Genomic DNA, 21,470 nt, shown 5'->3' on the forward strand with positions numbered 1-21,470 from the left:
GAGAATAGGCTGGGTTATGTGTCGCCTTAGGGAACAGGTGGCGTTAAAACGGTGCTTTAGATGCCTTGGCTTTGGTCACATTGCGAAGTCATGCACTAACCCAAATGACAGGTCAAAGCAATGCAGGAGATGCGGAGTGGAAGGCCACATCAGCAAGGACTGCGGAGCTGACCCAAATTGTCTACTGTGCAAAGGAAAGGAGGGTGTGGACCATCGGCACATTGCAGGCAGCAGCAGATGCCCGGAATACAGGAGAGCCCTTAGCACAAATCGCAGATGAGGTTGATACAAATCAACCTCAACCACTGCGAGGCGGCGCAGGATCTACTCGCGCAAACCATCCGCGAGAAAAACATCGATGTGGCCATACTAAGTGAACCATACCGATACCGCGGTGGTAGCGTTTGGGTCAGAGACCAAACGGGCCAAGCAGCGCTGTGAACTTGTGGAGAACAAGCCTTCCAGGAAATAATGGAGCACCCGGAGGAGGGCTTCATCAGAGCGAAGGTGAAGGGCATCCACATCTACAGCTGCTATGCTCCACCCAGCGCTACACTCGTCGAGTATGAGCGGATGCTTGCTGCTCTTGTTTTGGATGCAAGAGGACGTTGGCCGACCATAATAGGAGGCGATTTCAATGCGTGGGCTCTTGAATGGGGAGCCGGATAACTAATGTGAGGGGACGTGTTCTCCTCGAAGCATTCGCGGAGCTAGACGTGGTACTGGCGAATGTTGGGTCTTCGTACACTTTCCGGGGAAGGGGCCTGGGATCTATAGTGGATCTGACATACGTGAGTGCCACTTTAGCCAGTAGAATCGCTTGGCATGTCAGTGAGGACTATACTCACAGCGACCACCAGGCAATCTGCATAGAGATCAAGGGCGGATCGAGCTCGAAAAAGAGTTTTCGCAAAATGCCGGGTGGTATGCTTGGCTGGACAGTGAAAGCGTTCGAGGGGGACACGTTTTCCGCGGTGCTCAAATCCGACATATCCCTGAATGGTACGGCTGGAGAGAAAGCCACCCAGATCACTCGATGGGTGACGGAAGCATGCGATGCTACTATGCCCAGAAGGCGATTGCTCCCCAGTAGGCAACCCAACTACTGGTGGAACAATGAAATCGCAAGTTTGCGAGCCGCATGTTTTCGGACAAGGAGGCTTTGCCAGAGGCTCAGGGGAAAATCCGGTGGGGACGGTCGAGAGGAGGCACACAAGCAATTGGGTGGCCGCCTAAAGGAAGCCATTCGGAGGAGCAAAAAGAACTGCTTCAAACAGCTGTGCGACCATGCCGACATAAACCCTTGGGGCGAGGCTTATAGAGTGGTGATGAAAAGGCTGCGGAAATCACCCCAGGTGACCTGTCCGCGCCTCCTGAAACAGATTGTTACCACTCTGTTCCCTCACCACGAAAATAGGGGAAGGCAAGTTTTTGTCCAGCCAAATGACGGCATAATACCGCCTGTAACTGTGGAGGAGCTGCGGGAAATGTGTGGTAGGGTCGGTGACAACAAGGCCCCAGGTTTGGATGGCATCCCCAACCGAGCTTTGAAATTGGCAGTGAAGACTAGGCCCGACCTTTTCGCCAACACCTTCGAGGCGTGCCTAAAAGAAGGAATATTCCCTGCCCAGTGGAAAAAGCAAAAGTTGGTGTTGCTTCCGAAGCCTGGCAAGCAACCTGGAAACCCAGCGTCGTATCGTCCTATCTGCCTGTTGGATACAATGGGGAAGATGATGGAGAGAGTCATCTACAACAGACTCCTGCCCATCGTCGAAGCCAGCAATGGTTTGTCGGAACGCCAGTTTGGTTTCCGACGCGCCCACTCTACGGTGGACGCAATTGGCATGGTGGTAAACCTGGCAAAAGGTGCACTGATTTCTGGCGGCTGCTGTGCCGTGGTGGCGTTGGATGTCAAAAACGCATTCAACTCGGCCAACTGGAATAGAATTAAACGGGCGTTGGCTGACATAGGTGTCCCCGGATACTTAGCGAATTTGGTGGAAAACTACCTCTCAGAGAGGACTCTCTGGTACGGGACGGATGAGGGCCCCAAAGAGTACATTGTCACAGCCGGGGTACCACAGGGATCGGTACTTGGTCCCCTGTTGTGGAATATCATGTATAATGGGTGCTTGCTCTTCCCATCCCAGAGGGGACTACGATTGTCGGCTTTGCTGATGACCTAGCTGTGGTTGTTGCAGCAAAACACCCAGAAGATGTGGAGGTTTACGCAACGGAAACAGTGAGAGCGGTAAACTCCTGGCTAGAAAAGGCCGGGCTGACCTTGGCGGACGCGAAAACGGAAGCGGTCTTGATAACGAAGCGCAGGAAAAATAATACAGTAAAAGTGGAGGTCGGTGGACATACGGTCGTATCAAAGCCGGCTATCAAATACCTGGGGGTAATAATTGACACCAAATTGAGTTTTAGGGAGCACGTAGAGTATGCATGCCAAAAGGCAGCCAGTGCCACCACGGCACTTGCAAAAATGTTGCCAAATATTGGTGGGCCGAAACATTGCCGGAGGTTGGTGCTAGCCGGAGTGGTGCGCTCCATCCTGCTCTACTTGTCGCCTGTGTGGGCAGAAGCGCTTGCAAACTCTCAGAGACGGAAGCAGGTGAATTCGGTTTACCGGCGGATGGCTTTGAGGGTTTGCAGTGCTTTTAGAACCACATCAGATGAGGCAGTATTGGTGGTGGCAGGCATGATCCCGGTTGACATTCTGTCCTGTACAATGCAAGACATATGGAGGGGCATGCACAGCGTAGAAATGCGGCAAGGTCAGAGTCGCTTGATCTCTGCCAACGCAGATGGGACGAGTCTGCGAAAGGTCGGTGGACGCACAGGCTCATTCCCAACATTAGGGTGTGGCTTGAGCGAAAACATGGGGATACCAACTACCACATTACCCAGTTCCTCACGGGACACGGTGGTTGCTACAGGCAGTATCTGCACCGCTTTGGGTTGGATGATTTTCCGAACTGTCCCAGATGCGATGGCATACCGGAGGATCCAGAGCATGTGATGTTTCACTGCCCACGATTTGCGATGGAGAGAAGGAGCTTAAACCAGGTGCTGGGCAGGAGTGTGACCCCGGAGAGCTTGGTTACTGAGATGCTGGAGTCCGAGGAGAAGTGGCTTGCGGTTAGCTCCGCAATCATCCAAATGCAGGAGGAGTTGCTGAAAGAACAAAGAAGGAGGAAAGCTGCAAATAGGAGAAGGATGAGTGCCTAAGGGCAAACCTACCCCGCGAAGTAATACCTCAATGGTGGTCCCGCGGGGCTGGGGCTGGAGAGACCGGGGGTGGTTTTTAGTGGGTGTGAATCCCACACGCGCCCGCTTTTGTTCCGCCGTTCGGGCGGCGGAGCTGCGGCGGACGTGTCTTTCTAAGATTTTCCACTTCCGTGTACGCACAAAAAAAAAAAAAAACATTCGACTCTCGAATGGTTTGCGAGAGCAGAGCTATCTCACAGTGATTGAGATTGATTTGTATCTCATTTGCCTGTGCGGTTCAGCTCCCTCCTATATGCCGGACATCTGCTGCTTCCCGCAACATGACGGTCGTCCAAACCCTCTTTCCCACTACACAGCACACACCGTGGATCTCCGGTGCAAACTTTGATGATGTGGCCCTTTTCCCCACACTTCCTGCAACATGTTGGCTAGTGCATGCCGCCACAAAATATATTTTACACAAGTCCAACGTTTTCTTAGTTGATAAGATGGGTGGTTCCGCGAAAATACGCAGAGAAGAAGATAACTATGAGCAACTAACTCTGGAAATCAAGGAAATTTGGAGTCTTGAAAGGGTAATTGTAGTTCCTATAATACTGTCAGCTACATTGATTGAGTATTTCGATGATAAATCAGATAATTTGGGAAAAACTGCTTCGTCCAAGTTATCAGCATGGTACTTTGGAAAATCGCATGAAAGGAATTTATAAAACTCAGATCATTACTATGCATAAATCTAACTTTATTTTCCTTTTTTTTATATAAAATTGTGTATATATAAGTTAAGACTATATAATAAGCTTCTTGTTTTAAAAAAAGTGTATAAAAAGAATCTTTTTACCTAATTACACATCGAACTCAATGAAACATTGCGAAAGTAGGAAATATTTTAATAACATTGTGTAGTGCAGGCTGATCTCATGAATCCGCATGCCAGACAACTATGTCAATATTATTCGATTAACCATCAACTACATATTTGCATTTATGTAAAAAGAAATTGACATCGTATTTACTTTCTTCTCATATTAAATATAAAATAATGAAAAATCTTAACAATAAGCACTTTGATGTTCTTACGGTTCCTTGCTTTTCTCTACGATTATATTATATAAATAATGTTTAAACTATTTTTATTTAGTTCTAAAATGTGTGTATAATTCGTACTGCGTTGATACTTTGTATGTAGGTTTACGTTTTGTTTTTGAAAAATCGCTGTATATCTGGGGCCTTCTAATGCTGCTGACTTTGTCGTAGTTTATTCGGATCATGGTAGTGGGAACTAACCATGGAGGGATGCTGAGGTGGGGGGAAGCATCGTACGTGCTCTACATTGGAGCCTTCTAAATCGCCGCTCTTCATGTATTTGTTGAGTACGGCGAAAATCTGGGAGTTTAGTACCTGGAATCGTCGAATACGATCGACCATGCGTTTCAGTTTCTGTAAGAGGATTGAGAAAAAAAAGATGAACATCGTCGAATATAAAATGGACATGATTATCTGCACGGTTGAATGATACTTACAATTCCTTTAACATCTTCGTCTTTGCCATCAACCCGTTGTACTCTCAGAATGTGATAGCAGAAATCCAAAGCTTCGAATCGCCTTTGTTGACCCAAGAGAACAATCATTGTGCAACCAGCCCAGTTTAGACCTTCTCCAAATAACTCTTCAATTGTATATTCTGTTCCACGAACTGGAATGCAATAGACAAATTGCAAAGCGGACCAAAGCCTATGAAACTCAACACATTCATCAACATGCATAATTCCATTGGCTGGCATTGGACCGGTCCAGATTGGGTCATCTAGGTAGCTACGGATTCGATTCAAAATCACTTCGAAAATACTTAGGCCGCAACAGAGTCGCTCACGAGTCAGTAGATCGCCTTCGCTAGCGATTAATGCTTGCTGTGGGAGAAAATAAAATGGAGAACATTCAAATTTCCATATAAAAACGTTGAAATACAGGAAGATTTAGTAAATTAACTTCAGCTTCTTACCTTAGCAGTTCCCAGTTTCTCAACATTGGAAACAATCTGAAGATTAGCAAATTGAGCCTCGAGACGCTTTTGTTTCACTTCCGGTTTTTCTCCCTCTGAAAAGTGAGAATTTATTCGTTTAAACACGTCCCTTATGTCTTATAGCAACTTTATCTTTACCTTTACAATACGGTCTGGGAAATATGTTTTGGAATAAAGCAGCATGAAGCAAATCGCACACCTCCTCCTGAGAAAGAGCTTGCTCTATCAACAAGCAGAATATTATTGAGTTGCCCAACTCCCTGAACTGTTGGAACAATTCCGTTTTGGCATCAGGATACTGTACAATATCGGTCAAATGTGCTTGGTAATAACCAAGAACACCAGGTGAACCGTATTCGCAACGTGGTAATTTGCAAGACTTGAGAAAATGCAAAACAAATACGTTAAACTTTTCGAACAGGACCTTCAGAAATTAAGATTTAACTTACCTTTGGCATAGCGCTCATTAGAGTTTTGGTGAATTGAAGAATATTTCCTTGAATCAATGGTTTAACGATGTCTTTTAAGATTATATTCATTACAACGGCAATTCCTTGATAGCCCAACAATCGACACATTGCGTGGAAATGTGGTGCACCAACGAAGCCATTGTATTGTCCGTACTGTGTTGAATATGCAGCGTTTAGTTGTTTCGAACCCCAAAGGTAGTAGTGTGACATTTGCGGAGGCTTTTCGCGCTGTATTTGTTGGCCGAATATGTTTGCTCTACTACGGACAAATCTAAAAATAAAGATTAACAATTTGCCGTTTTTAAGTGAAAATTTCCTGGAAATATAAAAGTTGAATCGAAAATCGGTTTACCTATTAGTTGCAGCATTGTAGCAATAATTTGATAAAAAGTCATAATTGAGTTCTACGAAAACGTGAAGAGTTATGCGTCCGTACGGTGCCAGTACATTATGATTGGCTTCTTTCACAACCGCTTCAAAGTTGTCTAGAGCTAGGTACTTGCTGAGCAGCTTATGACAAATACGATTCACATGTAGTAGTCCTTCTAGTTCCTGTAAAACAAAGACCATGATGAATCATGAAAACTTAAACAAAAACAACAAAAATCGAAAATCAAACTGGAAAAACAGTTCTGTGAACACTGTTGACACCAAGCTAAAGATCTGCGTCATTTATTGATGCCGAAGTCTTATTTTTTTCCTAGCTACCGTGCAAAACAATACCTCCAGATAAACCGCAAACCTCGCGTTCTAAAAATGCCGAGTGGAAAGGATGGTCCGAGGCGTCTCTGACTAAGGGTAAACCGAAGTGGCATCAATCGTAATTAATTAACTCAAACAGTAGCAAAAAAAGCTTGGCAATGATCCAGCTTTCAGTATACACTCGTACACACGTATTTTTGCATTGGAAAACGATGTTTTATTTTATATAAAAATGAAAAGATATGCTCCATTCCTTGCCACACACTTCTGCCACTTATGGGCGCCTTGCAAGAAGAAGGGTCATTGCTTTATGAACTCCATTGTCCACTTTTCTTGTGGGGGTGAAGGTGCATCGACGAGAAAAAGTGGTAGTCGCAGGGACAAAGTCCGGGGAAAATGGAGCGGAAATGGTGTTTTCCATCAAAGTGATTGAATGGGCCGGAGTTTTGCCCTGCGACAAAAGCCATGTCTCTGCACCTTTTCCATTTTTTTTCCAATGAGCGCATGATGCTTGTTGATCAATTGCACTTGGCCGTGATCGTCTGACTGGGTTTTATTACCCCCCCTCATCTTTTTCTGACCGAGGAGATTGGATCTTGGTGCCGGTGAGAAGCGCTTGTGTGGTGAAACCCACGATTTATTTTGTTTTGGATTCTGCTGTCACGGCAGTACTGCGCCCCTCTCCAAAAAAGTGTGCAACGGTGTGGGACTGGCCTTGAAAAGGATCAATGAGCTGTCATCGTCCAACAAGTATTACTGTGAATTCTGCCAAGGCTAAATGTTCGTCTATTAGATGTCACCTAAATTAGGAGACTAAATGGGAGCAACACAGCTTGCTACATATCTACCAATTCTTTGTAAGTTACTAGGAACGTAAGGTCCAGCTAAGGTTTGAAAGTTTTTGCCCATGCCCTTCATCTTGTAATATATAGTGGAGGCATGTGCAGTTGATATGGCCAAGTTATCGAGGGTAATACTGAGAATTTTCGGAGAGTAGTGGGGATAGGTGTATTTCCTACTGATATATTGAGCTGCGTATATATTTGTTGTTTTGGTCCAGGTGGTGGAAAGGATTATTGTGGACTTAGGAGCAGTTAACTTGTTTTGATGAAAAGTTTTTTTTACGAAAAACTCCGCCATGCTATTAACATAGTATGCTGGTCTCAAGCCCAGGTGAAGGAGGAGGATTTGAAGCAACATACATTGTACAATCCTCAGTAAAACAAAAATAAAATGCTGAGATGAGGGAAAGAGATAAATAAAGTATAGCTACACTATGCTAAATCCTACCTGATCTCTCTTGGCGACAGGTCCCGCGACAGGCCGACCAATAAAATGCATACAATGTCGTTAGAAACAAGATGATCGGATCGAGTAATAAGCCTCGCAAAAATGCAATGGCGTCCACCTCAGTCGACGCGGCAGGACGGGCCCCGGTACTGTGGAGAAATGGGCGAAGGTTCTTGACGCATGGACGGCGTCAGGATGTAAGCAACTTAGTCCGAACAAAACAAATACGTGTCTGCACGCTAAATGTTGGCACCTTAACTGGAAAGGCCGAGAAACTTGCAAGAGCCCTTCCGAAAAGGCGCACTGATATCTGCGCCCTGCAAGAAGTCCGATAGTGTGGTGCCAAAAGCTGCGACTGAACGCGAACGCGGTAAAAATGGCTATGAACTTCTCTATAGCCCACACACTCAATATTGTGTTGGCATTGCCATCTCAGAGGGTTTCCGTGATGCCATTAGAAAAGTCGAACGATTTGATGATCGGCTGATGAAGGTCACCATTATGATCAGCTGATATAACACTCTTCACTTCTTCACCGCGTACGCACCACAGACAGGTCGACCTGATGCCGAGAAAGATGCCTTCTGGCAACTTCTCGATGAAAAGATTTGTCACGTGCCTGCTGACGACTTATCATCATTGCATCTCATCTTCCTACATTTTATAGTGGGAACAGTAAAACGCAAATCGACTATATTCTCATAAGATGCCAACATTTTACCACCGTTACTGACCGCAAAGCCGTTCCCTATGAGACCATCGCACCTCAACATTGGCCGTTCATTACCGTCCTGCGAATCAAGCCACCGATAAAATAGCGTGAGGAACGCACTGGCCCGCCGCACATTTAATGGTGACGATTTCGTGAGAAGAAAGGAGAAATGACTCCATTTACGCGATTACCAAACATTACGAATGTCGAAGAATCGTGGCACCGAATGAAAGACACAATCCCCAAACCGGCCTCTGCAAAGCTCGGGGTCACCAAGCCGTTTAAGCGGTACATCAACCGGGATACTTGGCTTTGGAATGATGATGTTGAAATGAAGGTCCGTGAAAAGAAACGCCTCTATCATAAGTTTCTCGACGATAAAACGCTGGCCAATTGGCAATAAGAATGACAACCTGGAAACAAAGAAAGCAGTCGCTCTCACCCGAGCGGACCATTATAAAAATCTTTACGATAAACTGGACACTCGGGATAGCGAGAGAGATCTGTATCGACTTGCCAAAAGTCGAAACGAACGCACATACGATATCGAACGCTTCTGTTGCGTTGATGAAAAAAACGGTACTTTGCTTACCAACCATCGAGCCACAACGGATAGATGGCGAGAATACTTCGAGAAGATCTCAACTGAAGGATTAAGTCGCCACGACAGGTCTAGCAAAATGTTAAAATTACTGTCCGATCCCGTTACTTTCCCATACCATGAAGATTTTTGAACGCATTCTTGACAACCGTATTCGCGAAATCGTTGAAATAACCGTGAATCAAGCCGGATTTGTTAAAAACTGCGGAACTACTGACGCAATACACGCTGCACAGTTACTCATGCAGAAACACCGTGAGAAGCATCGCCCTCTTTACTTTGCATTTCTGGATCTAGAGAAAGCGTTTGACCGTGTATCACACGAACTCATTTGGTATGCTCTACAACACTTAGTACCAGAAGAACTCGTGAGCTGAGCTCAATTGCTCTATCACGCTCCGAAAAGTAAAGTTCGAAGTGTGCCAGGTGTATCAAAACCACTACGTTTCACCACTCGTCTTTGTTCTTGTTATGGACGCCGCCACACGGGACATCCAGCGTCCTATACACTGCTTTATGCAGATGATGTTTTCCTAGCATCTAATAGCAAAAATGATCTCGAGCAACTTATCCAAAATTGGAATGATCGCCTTATGCAACACGCCCAGAACTGAGCGATTTAAATATCTCGGGTCAACGCTATCAGTCAATGGAGAACTGCGTTATGAAATTGCTCCACACATTAACGCAGCCTGGATAAAGTCGCGTTCCACAACTGGTGTTCTTTGTGATCGACGTATCAACGAACGTCTTAAATCTAAAATTTACCGCTATGTCGTTCATATTGTCGCTCTCTATGGTTCTGAGTGTTGGCTGACTATAAAAGACAATAAACGGAGTCTTGCGGCAATGAAGACGAAGATGTTGCGTTGGAGCAGTGGCGTGACATGTTTTGATCTCATCCGAAATGAGGATATCCGCGATCGTTATGGAGTTGCACCAATCGTGGAAAAATTGCGACAGAGGCGTCTTCGATGGTGTGGTCATGTAATTCACGTTAAGGATAATTCAGTTGCCAAGATTGGTCTGAACATCGAACTCGATGGTAAAGGACCAAAAGGCCGGCCGGAACAACGCTGGCTTGATACGCTCTATGAGGATTTAAGTCTCGAGTGTGCACCCAGATCAGGCATTCGATAGAGCCAAATGGTGAAACTGATCACGACGAGCTGAACCCGGCTTGTGAAAGGGACAAAGGCTGAAGAAAAAGAAGACTTTTGGCGCATGACCAATACAAGTTCTTCATTTAATATTGCATTAGGCCTGAGTACCCTGATGACACGACATATACATGAATTGATGAAAGCTTGTAGTTTTCGAGTGACAATGGTGTTCACTTTCAATGCGCCACTGTTCTATAGCAGTGGATAGAGGCCAGGACGTGAAACAGGTACGACGAGAGAGCAACCAGACGTCATGAATGTCGAGGTGTTTGAGGAAAACTTCATTGCATCCTTCTACATCCTCTAGCCAAGCAGAAAGGAGGCCACAAAGAACGAGAAGAAAAAGAATCGGTGACAGAATGCAACAATGGCGAACCACATTTTGAACTTCAGATTCCCCCGAGATTTTACCTCGTTCCAGTATGTGACCTTTGGCAGCGCCATATATTGCTTGATAATAGCTATTAGTTTCTCCGGAAAGCATTCCAGATGCAGTGCAGTGTTCGTCAATATTTTTGTGCTGGTTGGAAAGAGTATCTGCCCTTTGTGCAGCAAGAAAGTTATCCACTGCTGAACAACAAGCAGATCGCGTAAATGACCTGTGTTGATTTTGGCGAAGCAATGCTTTGTTCCGTTGTGAACATACACAATAGTCACACACAAGCGAAGGTAAGCGACCAACAGATAATGATCTTTTTAGACGTCTATATCAGTGGTCCTTATGTGACATTTAGAAAGCTACAGTGGTCTATCTGATTAGATGTTCGTTTCCGATCAGTCGAAAATCAATTGATCTTATGGCAGGCGCTGTGGTCGAACATTGTGCCGCTGATAAAAGCGTCATGAAAGCTGCGGAAATCTACAATCCCTTCACCGTTGTTCCTATGATAGCCAAAATCATGCTTCCCCATCATATGTCCGAGCAAGATGTGTTCAGAGCATCCATTACCTTTGAGAAGCTTCTCCTGAAAGCATTCTTGTCTCCTATATCAGAAATCTTTGTTGGTACATAGTACTGCAAAATTATGATGCTCCTTAAGCCCTACTGGAATCTGGCAGTCAATATCCTGTCAGAAACCAGCTCCTATGTCATGAGAGCACACCTTTCACTGGACGCGATAGTGTGGCACCGAATTCGCGTTTAGGACCACTAGACTTAATAGAGTTCAGAAGCACAGTCCCGCAAGAGAGAGAGGATTACTTCCCGGCTTTCCGCCGGAATGCTCGCTCAAGTTGGATAAAGCAAACATTCTGGGGACCCTTGATACCATTTTCGAGGAGTTTGCACACATTTTAGAAACCAATCATATACCGTTTGGGAGAAGCCGAAGTCGTAGTCGCGACATCAGTCCCTATCCAGGGTATAATACAACAGCGTCCAAAAGATAAATTGCTTTTAGTGACGTCATGCTTTCGATTAGGGCAGGAAAGAGTGGCCAATCTGAGGCTGTCATGCATTTTAAGGAAGCGCGAGTGTGGACAGCCATAACAAGAATTTAGAACACTCAATTTTTTTTAATTCGCGCGCTTTTCGTTATTCTTTTGTTCGTCCTCGCTCATGAAAAAACAAAACAATAAACCCATAGATTTCTTTATAATAATCATAGGAGCGAGATAGCGTTATCAGGGATCCATTGAAAACCGAAAGACACAACAAAAGAATTAACTGGTCTACCTGGTTGTTTATCGGCAAAACCTTAAAAATTAGCCTCCTCGTGTCCCTAATTTTCAGATGCCGATGCACAAAAATTCAACTTACCACAATTCCTGTAATGTCGTTGCCTTCAAAACGGCTGATCGCCAGCTCTACACTTTCATGCACTTTCACATTTATCCGTTGCGTAATCAATTTATTAAGATCAATGGACCTCCCTGAAAAAAATAAAAAAATTCAAAGTGTATATAACTGCATAGCTTCCATTCTTCGGATAAATCTTACCTAAAAGTTGAACATGTCGTTGCTTCATAAGCGTCTCATACCGATTGTTCCGGGGATAAGATTGGAAGTTGAATCCTAGCACTTCACATTCGAGACGGAACCGTTTATCCAAGAAAATACTGAAAAATCAATAAAGCATTCAAGTAGGACTGAAAATTCCATAACATTGTTCAATTACCTTCCAGCCAGCTGTTTGTAGTGTGCAAATATCTGTTCACTCAATTTGTAGACGAATTGATCAAAACAAAGATTCACTTCAGCCTCGACTTCATCATAAAGGAACTGCTTCCTGAACACAGTGAGGGCGTAATGTGCCGAATCGTTATATAAATCAAGAGGGTAAAGGACGAACCTAACAAAAAACCACTCAATAATCATTAACTCAAAAGAAATTTGTGCTGAAACACTCACTCCATCATAGAAGGCTCTTTAGTTTGTAAAATATGCGCAGTCAAAATCCACGGCATTGACATTTCAATCGGAAATTGAATTCGTTTCTCCATCGTAATCAGATCATTGCACTCATCATTGTGTTGATGTCGAACCATGCACTTCTGAACTTTTCGTCCCATTGTCATCTCCAAATAAAATTCCCGATACCATAATTGGGATAGATCACAACATCTTTGCAGTGTGTCACTGAAATTTAGCAAGTACGACCAGAAGAATGAAGTCTTGTGGAACTGATCGATTTGCATCAGGCAATTGCCATCAATATCTTTTCGCAATGTTCGCTTTCCTCCACTTTTGTCGGCAATTAACGATTCAAGCATGGTCCGAACCATATAAAGCTGAGTTGATGATGGTCCGACATTTAGACGAGGTACATGGATTTTGAAACCACCATCGGGATCCTTTTTCCCTTTCAATGCTGGATCATCGTTTGGTTCCGAGCCTTTTTGCCAGTCGGCAGATGTTTCTCGGACAGACATTATAATGCTGCGAATCAAATCTTTTTTGTTTTTGATAGCTTTCCTCAGAGGCTCACGCAATGACAGCTGAACAAAGTCTTGCAATTCGGCATAGATACTCCGCCGAATGGCTTCACATAAAACGGTTTCTATCCGCGCCATCAGAACTTGAAGACCTTTGATCATAGCAATGACCTCGATTAGTGCAAATTTTTCCTCAGATGTGTAGTTGTAGCGAGTTGCGCGCTCATATTCCTCAGCTTCGACAGGACACTCCTTGTTTTGATGGTGATCTGTTGGATGAAGCAACTTCCATGAATAAAGCTCGGTTACAACGCTTGTCCATTCGGACAGCAACTGTAAACCACGAAGTGCCAAATCAGCTGTAGCTCGATTCTCAGCATCCGTTGGATTGTCCTTAACCGTAGTTGTTACTTCATTGGTATACCGCGCCAGTTCAGAAATATATTTGACGTGATCATCACGGATTTGGGGCAAATGAACCATCAAATCTGCCTGTGGACTTATTGCTGTCGAACTAGATAGAGGCCATTTGCTAGCATCGAAATGTTTGCTTCGCTTGATGTAGTTAAACGGGGCAATCTGCATATCACCGAATAGCGGCACTACTTCCAGGTTCTTGAATATCCGATCGATCCGATCCAGACGTAATTTCTTCTTCTGATCAAGTTTATTGATATTGCACAATTCGCTGTCCATCAAGAACAACCCAAATCCCATCACTTTCACGAGCATGTGTTTCTCTTCAGGCGTCATATACATTTTATTCTCAAACATATGAACGCAGATATTCACAACCTCGGACAGCAAATCCTCATAACCAGGAATTTTTTCAAGAGTGTCTTTCACTGTGTCTCGAATTTTATTCTGAGTAGCAAGAAACATGGACAGATTTTGTGATTCTTGTAAAGCTTTAGAATCGGTCATGACTTTGAGAAACTGGGCAGCACGTCGATACGTACTGTAGTCGTTTTTCACGCTCGATTTCATGTTTTTCAATTCATCGAGGACGGCGAACATATTTATGAATTTTCCAAGAGTGAGGAGATATGCTTCTGATACGAAATCTTTACGTTTCTCGGCATGGCAAAGACGTTTTACTTCACCAGAGAATGCTTCGATTGCTTTTCGCTGTTGGTATGGGTTTAACAATAGAAACTTAAATATTTTTCGAAAACATTTAAAAACTAGGCACTTACTTGAAAATACATGAAATTCAACAGTTTATTGACTTCCGGAGCTAACACCTCAACTGTTTTTTCGTAAATTTCAACTCGATTTGGTTGTTCATTAGATTTAGGTTGCGGGATCGCTCGTGAGCAACAACGCCATGTGTAGAGCATTACAGCATGTTTCTGGCCCTCTTCGAGGAGTAAATTCTGCGATTATAAGGATACGTTCTTGTAAAATGTTTAGATACGAAAGTAAAAACAAAATTTAAGTCGTACCAAATTGGCATGAGTTGTAGCCTCTTCAATGTATTTGGCGATTCCTGTGACAAAACCATTGCGATCTTCGAAATTTGTATCGAAATTGGCTTTGTAGATAATGGAGCATGGCTGGGCCTCGATGCAAGGCTGTTCGTCGGGTAAGGAGAGCTCATCGAGCACCTCGACGTTAGACAGAGCATCAGCCAATGTGATTTTCTCTGTCATCGCGCTGTGAAGTAGAAAAGTAAGAATATTTTTGAAAATGGAAATGATATTTTAAATTAAATTAATAAAGAAACAATCAGAGAAGAGAGAGGAACATTCGGAAGGTTAAGTGTTTTAATTTCTACCCTCAAACATGAAAAAAGATAGACTAAATATTCTTTCAATGATGTGGCATACATGGTTCATGAAGTGGGACGCATAAAAGGCACTTAACGCTCACACACCTACATAAGAAAGTAAAAATTTCTTATATGCAGAATGCTTCTTTAAAGAAGATGGATCGTGTGAATTTGGGTTGTACATTTTCAAGAGCAAGACAGTCACGATTGGGAAAGGGAGATCAAATTGTAGAACAATCTTCAAGAATGGTTTTAACGAGGGAGTTGAAAAGTGTTAAGGAGAACTGCATTGAGATAAAGTTGGAAGAGAGACGCAGGAAAAATACAGAGAGGAAAAGGATGTTGGGGAGGATTTGAGCGAACAACATATCGGATTATAGTTGCTGAAGCTTAATGTCAGCCTGTTTTTGAGCACCAAACTATTTAAATAGAATTGCGGAGACAAAACAGAGGTTAATAATTTAAGGTTGACTGTGTAGAGAGAGAGAACAGGCCGATGAGGAACGAGGGGAGATCAATAATAAAAAGCAGAAACAATAGGGAGCCGACTAGAGAACCTTGGGAAACTCTAGAGTTAGATGAAAAGAAGCGCGGGATGAAGGACTTTCAAAATAAACCCTGCAAGATCGGTTAGAAGGGTTGGAGGCGAGCTATGTGGTGATTGATCGGAGGAAGTTGAGTAAAGAGGGTTTGGAGAGGAGTATTTTTTGGTTGACGAAAGAAGTCGAAGAGAAGTCGCTACAAATGACATATACTTTCGTGATTTAAGAGATTTATCAACGAAATTGGTAAAGACAAAGACCAGCAGTAGATGTTTCACAAAAGCCCATAGCTCTATCGCTATGAGGTAATCGAAGTGTGCAGACAGTTAATTATCTAGGTATCTCTGGAGGATTTCGGAATAAGAGGAGGGGGGCTGACCGGAATAGGACGGAAGTTCACAGCTATAGTAGGGTCACAGTATTTGAGAATAGAGATAATGAGCCTTTTTTTCAACTGGCAAGAAAGCACTGTTTGAAGTTTGAGAGATAGAGGAAGGATGTGTTGTTTACAGGTTACCAGGAAAAGACTAGAAACCCCATTGGGATCGGGCCCGATGTTGGTGTCAAGTTTATCAATAACAAACTCAATTAACGCGAGCGAGTTAGAATATCTATAAATTATTTTAAATATAATTAAGACTTGCTTTTTCCGATTCACTAGTGATATTCATTAGTCTAGCAAATATCGATATTTCGGGAGCCACTTGTCCATCAGTGCTATGAAGTCTTACTTGCTTAGCTTGTTAACACTGATGGAGGGAACAAATGGTTCCCGAAATATCGACATTTGCAAGACCAATAAATATCTCTAGCGAATAGAAAAAAGCAAGTCTGACTTGTTAGCACTGATGAAGGGAACAAGTGGTTCCCGAAACATCGATATTTGCAACATCACTAGCGAATAGAAAAAAGCAACTCCGAATAATTTCAAATGACTGATGATAGTCTGTAGCTAAAAGAGGCGTAGAAAAGACGGGTGCGTAAGACGAGTAGAAATTCAAAAGAACCTCAGTTTGGTTATAGGAACAGCCACATATCTATAATATTGAAGATTCATAAGAACACCACGAATATGGATTTTCTCAGAACCTTCTTCTGTCGTCCCTCTGAGCATAAGCTAGAAGGAAGATTCGAATATTGGCGGAAAATAAACCAGAAATAAGTACGCCAGCAGGATAGACTTATGCGGAATTTAGCTCCCTGAGAGCCAACCTATCTCTCTTTGGGAGTTGATATGTGCCTCTCCAGGAGCCAAGCTTTCCGTCGACCAAGACCGTGAGTGGGTGGTGACAGCCACATTCTGTACGAGGTGGCAAAGGACTACTATCAACAAAACGCTACGGATCTAGACTAAGAAGTTGGAAAACACCTCCATGAAATCAGGGAGAAGTAGGAAACCCAAGTCGTGGAGTTAAAGTCAACATTTTCTTACTGCGAAAACCGAAATTAACGAGGGGGCCTGATAAAAAAGTAGAGAAAAGCAAAAGTACGTCCTTGGGCAGTATATCAGACATCAGGAAAGAGACAGGTCTCAATAGGGCAGGTGCTAAATGGTGTCTGTGCTATATGAAGTAAGACCTGTAAGAGGGTCTTAGGAACGCTTAGGGCAGACTGGAGATCAGCCCTCAAGAGGGGAATACTACCAAAAAAAACCAAACTCGAATCCAAGAAGAGGAAAATCCCGTGTAGATCAAGGGTGAAGGTGAGGGCCAGAAGGCCTGCCGTTAGCTATGCTAACGGAGCATTCGACTGACTATACTGCCAAAAATATTTTCGGAGCTAATACTCCCTCGTGAGGAACAGGAAATCGGAGCGCGAACGAGAACACACGGACTGGCTTAAGACTACAATCCCTAAATTCTCAGACTGGAACGGAACAGAACTGTCGACATATGCTGGGAATGATATATGAAAGTCGCAGCGATTGAAACGGGGAAATTTCTGCGCCTCCTCAAAACTCAGAACGGGCAAATATGGATGGTTTTTAGAAGCAAAGAAGAAGGCAAAGGCAAACTCGTTACGATTGAGGTAGAGGACCGACCCCTGGAGGCAATCAAACGTCGCAACTGCGTCATCAATTAAAAATTTGATAACTTATTTGTGCACATCCAGAAAAGAAATTTCGGAGGACACTCGGATGGAAGGCCTTGAAGTTGAAATGGCAAGACCGATCGGCAAGATCGACTGGACTATAAACAGTTTCTCCGCATATAATTCTCCGCTTCCAGATGGCATAATGCCAGTCATGCTACAGAAGCAGCAGGAATTAGTTGAGCTGCGGTTTGTTGAATTTTACCGGAGCTGTATCACTTTAGAATACGTACCACAATCCTGGCGACGCGCACGAGTGGTTTTTATACCGAAAGCGGGCAGGCGCAGCCATGAGTCCGCGAAGGACTTTCGACCCATCAGCCTCACCACTTTTTTCACAGAAACCGATCTTCACGAAGTAATTGAGACGGTTGAGCAAGCGGAGCGATGCCTTCTTGGATATAGCATTCAACAACGTTACTACCAACGACATTAAGAAAGCCTTAACCAGTAATGGATTGGAGGGTTATCTTACGTATTGGATTATATGCATGCTAAGTACCAGGATAACCCAGTTGGATCTGGAAGTGAACCACTTGACTAGAGCGCCTCTTCTCCGGTGCTCTGGTTAATAGTGATGGATAAAATTTTACGAATATTGGACAGCAGCGGGATGAAGGTAGTAGCGAGTGCCGGCGATTTGATGATATTAGTGTCAGGGATATTTCCATCCAGTGTGAGCGACATCATCGCAACAAAACGGAACTGATGCTATTCACCATCAAGACAAGGGCACCTGAACTCCATCTACCACGGTTGAATGAACAAAAATTGGTTCTTTCCTCCAATGTAAAGTATCTGGGTGTAACCCTGGATCCATGATTAAATTGGAGATTGAACCTAGAACTGAGAGATAAGGTCTGTATAGCCTCCCATGGCTGCAAGAGAACCTTTGCAAAGAAATGTGGTCTTCGGCCAAGGATGGTTCTCTGAATGTACACGGCTGTGGTGCGTCCAATCCTAACATACGGCTCTATTGTGTGGTGACAGGCTTTGAGCAAAAAGTACAATCGAACGAAGTTTAATAGGATTCAAAGAACCGCATGTGCAAGTGCTATCGGGGCTCTGCAATCCTGCTGTCAGGCTACTTAAGTCCGGATACTGGACAGCGGAGCCCTACAGCCACAGTAACACTCTAGACGAAGTACTTCGGGAAATGTTGGCATTCCTCACGGACTATGCCACACCCAAGCTGAACTTCACGAGAAACTTTGCTGTGGACTTTTCAACCGGGGTGGGAGGGCTGCTTTCCTACAGGAATACTACGAACTGGTACTGAAGATCTGAGCCGGCTGGACTCTGTCTCCCTGCATTCATAACAGTAGTCACGATCTTAGGAGATTCTGGCATCGAAATAGCGCACCACAGCGCTAATTGACCGCCTTTCGGTATCCCGACGAAATTGATAAGACTGACTCTGACCAATGTGCGAGGTAAAATAGAAGCAGCAGGATCACTCTCGAGACCATTCAACATCAACAGCAGTCTAACACAAGGAGATGCCCTCTCATGCGTCCTCTTTAACCTGGTACTGGACAAAAATGATTCGCGATGCACGACGATATTGACCTTATGGGAAGAACAAACCGAGATTTGCAGCCTAATTTCATCCAGATCGAGCGGGTGGCGGGAGATCTCGGGCTGCACATTAATGAAGGCAAGTTAAGGCAACGTCGGCACCAAAAACGAAATAACCAACAACATTAATTCGCACTGGCAACTTTAAGACCGTTGAAAATTTCTCCTAACTAGGGTCTAAAATCACAACCGACAACAGCTATGAGGATGAAATGCGCGTACGGTTAGCTTACAAAAACTGTCCCGCTCTAAACGGAGACAATGATCTTGCCAGTCCTTACGTATTCCTGGAAGACCTTATCAGAATCTGAGCGATACCACGACTGCCTGGTTATGGATAAAATCCGGCTCAACAGGTCACCGTGGACTGGTCACCTAACCCGTATGGGTGAGGATGATCCTGCCCGGAAAGTCTCTGGAAGAAAAAACAGAAATGGTAGACTCTGCCTAAGGTAGAGTGATCATATAAGTCAGGGCGCCATGCAACTTTTATGGATATCGAATTGGTGGACCTCGGCACAAAACCAGGATGTCTAGAGGTCCTTACTAAGGCATGATGATGATGTTAAATATAGTCGCCAGCTCCTTATTGTAGAGGTGGCGAAATCTGTTACACGTGGCTCATGTCTCGGGTCGAAAGCATTAGATAATGCTTTGAACCGAAAGGGAGTGAGTTCCGAATACCGCTCAAGCAGGCTGAGGCTCTTAAGTGCGTACGGGGCAGTATCAGGTGAGGTAGTTTGTGTCATCGTTACAATGATCGCCTTTTATCTCCGAGCGAATGAGACAAACAACCTCTATCAGAGAAGAAGGACGCATCCGTGCGAAAGTTAATTACCACCTGACACAGTTATTTATGGGACAATGTTGTTATAAGAAGTATTTGCACCGCTGCGGATTGGATGAGCCTTCCGAATGTGCCTGGAGGAGAAAAAAAAAATTGAACGACGCTCTCAGCGTAGACATCGAACCCCACAACTTTGTAGGGGACTTACTGAGGTCAGAGTTGGAACGGATTAAAGATTCTGGGGGTTTATCGCGTTTAACGAGTGTGTGACGTGTTATACACGAACACACGATTCTCTTCGAATACGGATTGATTTGGAGACAACAATCAGAGCCCGGCCGTGACTGGCACAGTGATACTGGTTTATACTGAATGCAGGCTCAGCATTCATACCAATGGATGCGAATCCTATCTAATATCTTTGCCAGAGCCAAGGGTACAGTGACCGAGTTAAATAGCGCGACTTCATGCCTGGACCTGCAAAGAGCTCTGCTCGCGATATGGTCGAAACTTCCACGCCCACGATGAATATGGTTTTGGATGGTTTGCCCTTGCAACTGATATGGTCGTTCTCCATTGATTCAATGTAATGAGCAAGAGGGATTGGCTGAAGATCTCTTCTTGAAGGGGATTTTGTACGATTAAGTTTCTCTAATATGATCTTGATTGAATTTCGTAGCTTTTTCTAAGAATAATAAAGTTTACGCGATACAGATATTAGTTGCAGTGAAAAGCTGGCATGAATCCCAAGTGGAAGGCGTGACCTTAAAGATACAGCGAAGTCTCCAGCAAAAGAAAAACGCGATCACTCGTACTATCCAGGGTTAAAGAAGGCAAAACCATCCTTAAAATCAGTACTGCATGATTAGCTCCTATTCCAGACAGTATTTAACAATCAAAAACAAATTTATGCGGCAAATCAATATCAATGAAGTCTGTCGGTGCCGAGTCCGAGGGGCGAAGGTTTCCCGCAACATAACCCCAACACTGAGCTGATTAGCTTCACAGCCAGAGAGCAACATTTCTATTAGACACATCCGGTTTTCATTACAGCGAACCCCCTGCAGCACGTAAACAGCACAAAATCACGTTCGGAAGCTGCGAACATTCCACCCAGTGACACAGAACATGACGTCCGACCCGTCAAGACTTAATCATGCGAGAGCAAAAGGGGTCGATATTTTTCACATCACTTTTTGCCACTTCCACCTGTTTTTTACCCAGATTTTCACTAAACTCGAATTAGGGATACGAATTAGAACATTTTAAACGAATTTTCGAGTGAATTACTTACGGCGATTTTCAGAAAAAAACCAAAATAAAAACGCCAGTAAACAAATCGAATGCACAGCCGACGCACCTATGCTCATACACGCGCACGCAACAAATTGCATTTCGTTGTCAAAATGTCAAAAACATTGTGGGAGGATTCTGTAGGTGAATGGTCTTCCTTATCAGCTGGTACAGTGCGGGTGAGAAGTGGGTGTTGGGATTTATTATATTCCTATTAGAATACTGGATCCCATTGGATTTCTTTACTGAGATTACATACCTACGAAAGAAAACAATAACATTCCAATTGTCACATTTCCGAATAATAGTACTGAAGGCTTTGAAGTTTGCTGGACTTAA

At 43.9% G+C, this 21,470-nt stretch overlaps 1 protein-coding gene across 1 annotated transcript; it reads right to left on the reverse strand.

Moving 5' to 3' along the window:
- Positions 1–3,955: 3,955 nt before the first annotated feature.
- LOC119651764 (cytoplasmic FMR1-interacting protein) lies at positions 3,956–21,236 on the reverse strand. Its single transcript, XM_038055504.1, has 13 exons — positions 21,133–21,236; positions 14,515–14,725; positions 14,266–14,445; positions 12,546–14,197; positions 12,313–12,486; positions 12,135–12,253; positions 11,955–12,067; positions 6,080–6,279; positions 5,707–5,998; positions 5,396–5,636; positions 5,237–5,331; positions 4,758–5,144; positions 3,956–4,674 (listed from the first exon to the last, which is right to left on the reverse strand). Exons 2-13 carry the CDS (start codon positions 14,719–14,721, stop codon positions 4,468–4,470), a joined length of 3,867 nt encoding a protein of 1,288 aa, XP_037911432.1. The 5' UTR covers positions 14,722–14,725; positions 21,133–21,236; the 3' UTR covers positions 3,956–4,467.
- Between the last annotated feature and the right edge of the window lie 234 nt (positions 21,237–21,470).

The sequence above is a fragment of the Hermetia illucens genome, chromosome 3 (assembly GCF_905115235.1).
Source record: "Hermetia illucens chromosome 3, iHerIll2.2.curated.20191125, whole genome shotgun sequence".
In the NCBI taxonomy this organism is placed as follows: domain Eukaryota; kingdom Metazoa; phylum Arthropoda; class Insecta; order Diptera; family Stratiomyidae; genus Hermetia; species Hermetia illucens.

Bases quoted from the DNA above. Each gene is read 5' to 3' on its own strand.
- LOC119651764 (XM_038055504.1), bottom strand. From the start codon at position 14,721: ATGACAGAGAAAATCACATTGGCTGATGCTCTGTCTAACGTCGAGGTG. The intron at 12,487-12,545 runs GTGAGTGTTTCA...GTTTTTTGTTAG, and splicing joins AAAGAGCCTTCTATGATGGA to GTTCGTCCTTTACCCTCTTG. The intron at 5,145-5,236 runs GTAAGAAGCTGA...TTTCTCCCACAG, and splicing joins AGAAACTGGGAACTGCTAAG to CAAGCATTAATCGCTAGCGA.